Source organism: Pteropus alecto, unplaced genomic scaffold (genome assembly GCF_000325575.1).
Source record: "Pteropus alecto unplaced genomic scaffold, ASM32557v1 scaffold920, whole genome shotgun sequence".
NCBI classification, from domain to species: domain Eukaryota; kingdom Metazoa; phylum Chordata; class Mammalia; order Chiroptera; family Pteropodidae; genus Pteropus; species Pteropus alecto.
Genome location: NW_006429596.1, coordinates 425,906 through 431,505, shown reverse-complemented (window position 1 = coordinate 431,505; position 5,600 = coordinate 425,906). Strand labels below are relative to the sequence as shown.

At 49.7% G+C, this 5,600-nt stretch overlaps 1 protein-coding gene and 1 pseudogene across 1 annotated transcript in view; one reads left to right on the top strand and one right to left on the bottom strand.

Moving 5' to 3' along the window:
• Window positions 1-5,600, bottom strand: part of GRIK5 (glutamate ionotropic receptor kainate type subunit 5) — a 52,415-nt gene that overhangs the window by 33,051 nt on the left and 13,764 nt on the right. The window contains exons 11-12 of the mRNA XM_025044809.1: window positions 5,423-5,527; window positions 5,178-5,285 (exon numbers count right to left, since the gene is read on the bottom strand). Of these exons, the coding sequence (XP_024900577.1) occupies window positions 5,178-5,285; window positions 5,423-5,527 (213 nt within the window). The remainder of the gene's footprint in view (window positions 1-5,177; window positions 5,286-5,422; window positions 5,528-5,600) is intronic.
• On the top strand, window positions 856-974 carry LOC112477769 (annotated as a pseudogene).

The following is a 5,600-nucleotide window of genomic DNA, read 5'->3' as shown; positions in this document are numbered from 1 at the left end:
AGAGTGGAGACATGCTTGTATATGCACAGACATTTCTGGAAATGTGGCCTCTGGGGGGAAAATGAGGAACTGGAGAGAAAAAGAATCTGATTTTTCACTCCTTACCTCCTCTCTTTGAATTCTATTTAATAAAAGTTTGTATTAACTTCTGTCCTTCCCTCAGTTTAAAATTTTTACTAATAGTAAAAATTTTTTGAAGAATAATATTTAAATACATATGGAAATGCAAAGGGTCAAGAAGAACCAAAACAATCCTAAAGAAAAACATGAAAACTGGGGGATTTACCTTACTGGATATTAACACTGAACTTAAAGCCATGGTATGTAAGATAGTGTGGTATGAAAGCAAAGAAGGACACACAGACAATAGGACAGAGGGTTAGAGACCCACACATAAGTGAGTACTTCATTTATGATAAAGGTAAGACTGTGATGAAAGGGGAAAGAATGACCCTTTTAATAAATGGTGCTGTTCAACTAAACATCCATATAGAAAAACATATATTCTGACCCGCCTACTTCATATGACACATAAAAGTCAATTTTAAGTGCATTGTAGCTTTAATTATAAAAGGTAAGATTATTAAGTCTCTAGAAAATAAGTAGGAGATCATCTTCATCACCTTGGGGTAAGCAAAAAAATTATTAAATTCTACAAGAATTAACCACAAAGGGGAAAAAAACAATAAAGTAGACTTTAGTAAAATTAAAAATCTTTTCATCAAAAGATACCATTGGGGGAAAAAAAAAAGATACTAGTGAAAGTGAAAAGGCAAGCCACGAAGCGAGAGGAGACATCTGTAATACATATTCCAACAAAGGACTTGTATCCAGAATATGTAAATAACTCACAAATGCTACAGCTACGCTACCCTGAACAAGCCCGATCCCATCGGATCTCGGAAGCTAAGCAGGGTCAGGCCTGGTTAGTACTTGGACGGGAGACCACCTAGGAAGATCAGGTGCTGTAGGCATAAAATGAATGAATGAATGAATGAACGAATGAATAAATAAATAAGAGATTGTCCTTGCAATCTGTGAGGTCAACCAAGAGTTGCCTCGCTTAAAAAAAAAAAAAAGATGTAAAAAGACTTGAGCAGAGACTTCCCAGATTTCCAAACACTCAAAAAACACAAAAAGGTGGTCAACGTCCCTGATCATTAGGGAAATGTAGGTCAAAACCACTCTGTGATTGGTTCCTTTATATAGTCACTCACCACTGGAAAAAATAAGCAACTGGAATTCTCATCCATACGTGGCCGGTGGGAGTGAGAAATGAGACTGCCACTTTGGACACTTTGGCAGTATCTACTAAAAGCTGAAAAGATGCAGCAATTCCACTCCTGGGTGAGCACTCGACAGGAATGCTGTATGTGTTCGTTCGCCAGGAGCCATGTAGTAGGATGTTCATAGCAGGACTCCTCACAATAGCCAAACTCTATAAACAACTACAATGTGCATCTGTATTGGTGGGTGAGTAAATTGCGGTACATTCATGTAACAGAACATCAGAGACTAAACTGCTCACACAACATGAATGAATCTCACAAACACGTGTGAGCAGAAGAAGCCAGGCAAAAAGAGAACATAGAGTACGATGCCATTTACATGAAGTTCAAAGGCGGGCGAAGCTAATCTGTGATGATAGAAGTCGAGAGGGTGGTTGGTTACTTTGGGTTTTAGAGACCGGAAGGGGAACAAAAAGGGCTCAGGTTGGAGGGCCGATTCCACAGGTACATTCAGTTTTTGGAAATTCAGTGAGCAGTACACTTAGAATTTGTGCAAGTTTCTGTGTGCATGTTACACTTCCATAAAAATCTCTTAAAACTAAAAACGAAAAATTAAAGACGGGTGGGTTCTAGAACATTCTCCACAAGCTGCTTGCCTGGAGCCTTTCGTGAACCCAAGACCCAAATCCACACACAGGACTTCCTGGATTATAGTTTAAAGGACCCTGATCTAGTCCAATCTCTTCATTTCACTATGAATATTTTAATTCTTCCACTTTAAAGGAGGAAACTGAGGACAGGAGAGAGCCACCCAGATCACCCAGCGTGTGGACGGCAGAGCCAGGCCTAGAACACAGCCCCGAAGGCTCGGAAAGAACCAGAAATCAAGGCAAATCGAGATAGTGTGGTACAAAGGACAAGCACGTGGGCTCTGCCAAATCAATTCAGCTCTGCTACCTTTAGCTGGATGACTTGGGCAGGTCATTTAATCTTCATCTAAAAATCAGCGGTCATAATGGTACCTACCTCAGGGCTGCCATGAAGACTTAAGTGAGTAGAACAAGCAAAGAGCTTGGCACAGTGCTCCAAGATGCTGGCCATGATGATCGCTATTTTTATCAAGGATGCTAGGTCAGGAGAGAGAAGGGAAGGGACTCGTATGCTCAACACGCCCTTCCTGTTGGGCACCGCCAGGGGGCTCTCTGATCTCATGCAACCTTCCCAAAGGCGGGATTAATAGACCCATTTTACAGATGGAGGCATGAAAACTGGAGAGTTGGATGGCCTAAAGTGGGAAGGGGTGAAGCCAGGAATGGGAGTAAGATCTGTCTGACCCCAAGTCACTGAAGAGTAGGATGAGATGTCACAGCTCGAAGAAGAGAATCTTGGGGACTGACCGAGCGCCCTGAGAGCCCCCGGACGAGCCGGGCCTGGGCCTGAGGGAAGGCTGGTACTCAGCTTCATTTCCTTGGGCCTTCTCTCATACCCCTCCTTCCCTGTGGTGCCTCTCTGTCTTGGCACCAGCCTGTCCTCCCTCAGCTCCAGACCTGTAAGTCCCACCTCAGGGATATGCCACCTTCCCCCACATCAAGGACCTCCTCCTGTTCCCTCACTTGGCCCAGTCCTTCAGCCACCACACCCTATCGGTGCTGCTTCTTAACATTCCACATCACATCCTCCTCCCTGCCCAGAGCCCAGCCCAGCCCAGGCCTTGTCCTTCCCCTGGAGCACCTGCCTCTCCTGCAGCCTCCCTCAAGGGCCAAGCTTTCCTGACATCCTCATGTGGCTCTGCCCCTTCCCCCATTCGACAGCTCTGAGGTACAAGGTCAGCAAAACTAAGTCCCTCAGAGACCCTCTCCCACCTCCATCACAGCACTCACCACCCCTCCGTGCTTGCTAGGTGCCAGGCACCAGTCTAAGCCCTGGGGACAGAATAGGGAATAAGACAAGTCCTGACTGCATCTCATCCCAGCTGCCCAGGCTGACTCAGGTCTGAATCCCCAAGTACCTGACACAGGCCCTGCGTGGAAACACAAGCCGGAAAATGTTGGTGAATCAACGGGAATGTCCAGCTGTGTATACCAAGCCCGCTGCCACCACATTCAATCCGACAAACTCTTCCTGAAGCCCCTGCTCCTGGGACTCCTGCTGCCCAGGATGCCTGGCCTCACTCCTCTGTGCACCCAATTCCTACACAGCTTCTAAAGCCCAGTCTAATGGCACCTCCTCTGCGAAGCCTTCCTTAGGCCTTGCAAAGCTGAGTCAGTCCCTCCTTTCTGTGGGGACCCCTTTTTGATCTGTGTAGGAGTGACGCCATGTCCAAGCCTGTCTCCTCTATCGAACTGGGATTCTCTCCCTTCAAGAGTGAGAAAAGCACAAAACCACCTGTGACTCATTCCTGTGCCTCCGAACTTGTGTAAGGCCTGGCACACAGCAGTTTCAGGAAATATTTGTGGAATGAATGAATGAATCAATCAAGAGAAGAATAAACGTCAGGAAGACGACAATATTGGTTCATGGCTTAGGGAGAAGAGCAGACCAGTGTGAGAAGTGACTCAAAGTCCCCAGGGTCATGGTTCTGTCCTCCTGACATCCCCTCCCTGACCTCTGCCTCTGCTCCCCACCAAGAACCCAATCTCTTCTGGCCCTAGGAAGCCCCTGGGACTGACCGCACTCCCAAACACACAGAGTGCGACTTCTCCCAGCCAGCCCGGCCTGGCCCTCAGGGCCCCTCAGTGAGGCTGTTATGAAGTGTCTGGTTTCCCATCTGCAGGCCATCTGTCCCTCCCCAGCAGGCTCACTGGCCCTTCTCCAGAGGGACATGAGGTCCACTTTTAGATCAGGAGTTCCCTAGGGACTGAGGGAATGGCTCTACAATGCAGTCTTTAGGGGCCCTGCGGAATCTGTGGTCACCTTCTCACAGCTTAGCTGGCCACGCTCACAGAGGTACCGAGGGGCCCCCACAGACAAGAGATGCCAGCGGGCCAAGGACTTGGCTGCCACAAAGAGTGTGGCTGTCTGGCATGTCCAGCCTCCAGGTCCAGCTGCTCCGTACAGCCTCCTGCTCACTGAACTCCCAGTGGCCACTGTGCCTGGCACGAAGCAGAGGGTGCAGGGGAGAGGGTGCGGTCTCTGAGCCTGACACTCAATTCCAGCAAGGACTCACTGTGTGACCTGTTTCCTTGCCTTCAAAAGGAGGAAAACAAGTCAAACCTCATGGAGTAGCTGAGAGGTTTAAAGTGACTCCTGAAAAGAGCCTAGCATAGTGCCTGTGCAGAACGGGGCTCAATGAATACTCACTGACCCACGAAGGCCCGACTCTGGTCTGTTAAGATGCAGGAACAGCACCCCCAGGATGAGAAGATGAAACGACTGGTGATTCAGAGCACAGTGATGAAGACTCAGGCCATGGGGCCTCAGGCTTGGCTTCCGTCCTGGCTACACCATGTACTTGCCCTGTGACCCTGGGTAAGTCGCGTCACCTTTCTGAGCCATTGCTCCCACATTTTCAAGATGGATATTAAATAAGTTGGCATGTGTCAACACACTCGGTTGGAATATGTGACGAAATGACCGCTCTAGCGATCATGATTTACAAGCGCCTTCCGTGGGCCAGACACTGTGCTGGGCGCCCTGCCTTGTAGCTGCATGGAATACTCAGTGTGCTCCTGTGAGCCCAGTGTTCCCATCTCTGCTGAGTGACAGCAGGCTGGCAGAGCCCAGGGCTGGACCAGCTGTGATGGCAGAGTCTGTGAACCTCCCCTGCTCTAGCAGGGATTGGGATGGTGACGCCTTGGTTGCAATTGAGGGTTTTTAGGTACATGAGTCATGTCCCCACTGGTCAGTGTGCTGTGCCAGCTGAGGCACTTGCTTTCCACATGAGGACCAGGCTGGGGCCAGGCACAGCAAAGGCCCCTCACCTACTGTCTCCCCACAAGGACCACTCACCAGGATGGTTGTGACCACCAGTGTCTTGTTGGCCAGTGTCTGCGATAAGTTGATGTCCAGGGTGGTGGAGTTCATGGCCAGGGTCCGGTTAGAGTACCACACCCCGATCTGAGGAGGAGAGGGGTATGGTACTCTAAGAAATCCAGCTGAGGACACTTTGGGCCCTGCCCCGCCCTCACCCCTGCGCCCACCTCCACCCCATCCCTACTTGGTCAGGGCTCTGGCACAGCCCTGGGCCCGCTCACCTCACGGTGGCCCTGCCGGGACTTCTCTAGGATGCGCAAGGTATAGTTGGTCCTCTGCCCTTTGCTGTTGAACTCAACGCGCCCGGTCAGCCCATCATACTCTACCTAGCAGGGCGGGAGGCAGCCAGAGGGAGGGGTGGCAGGGGCCCAGGGGGATGGGCAGGAGAGGACCAGAGGG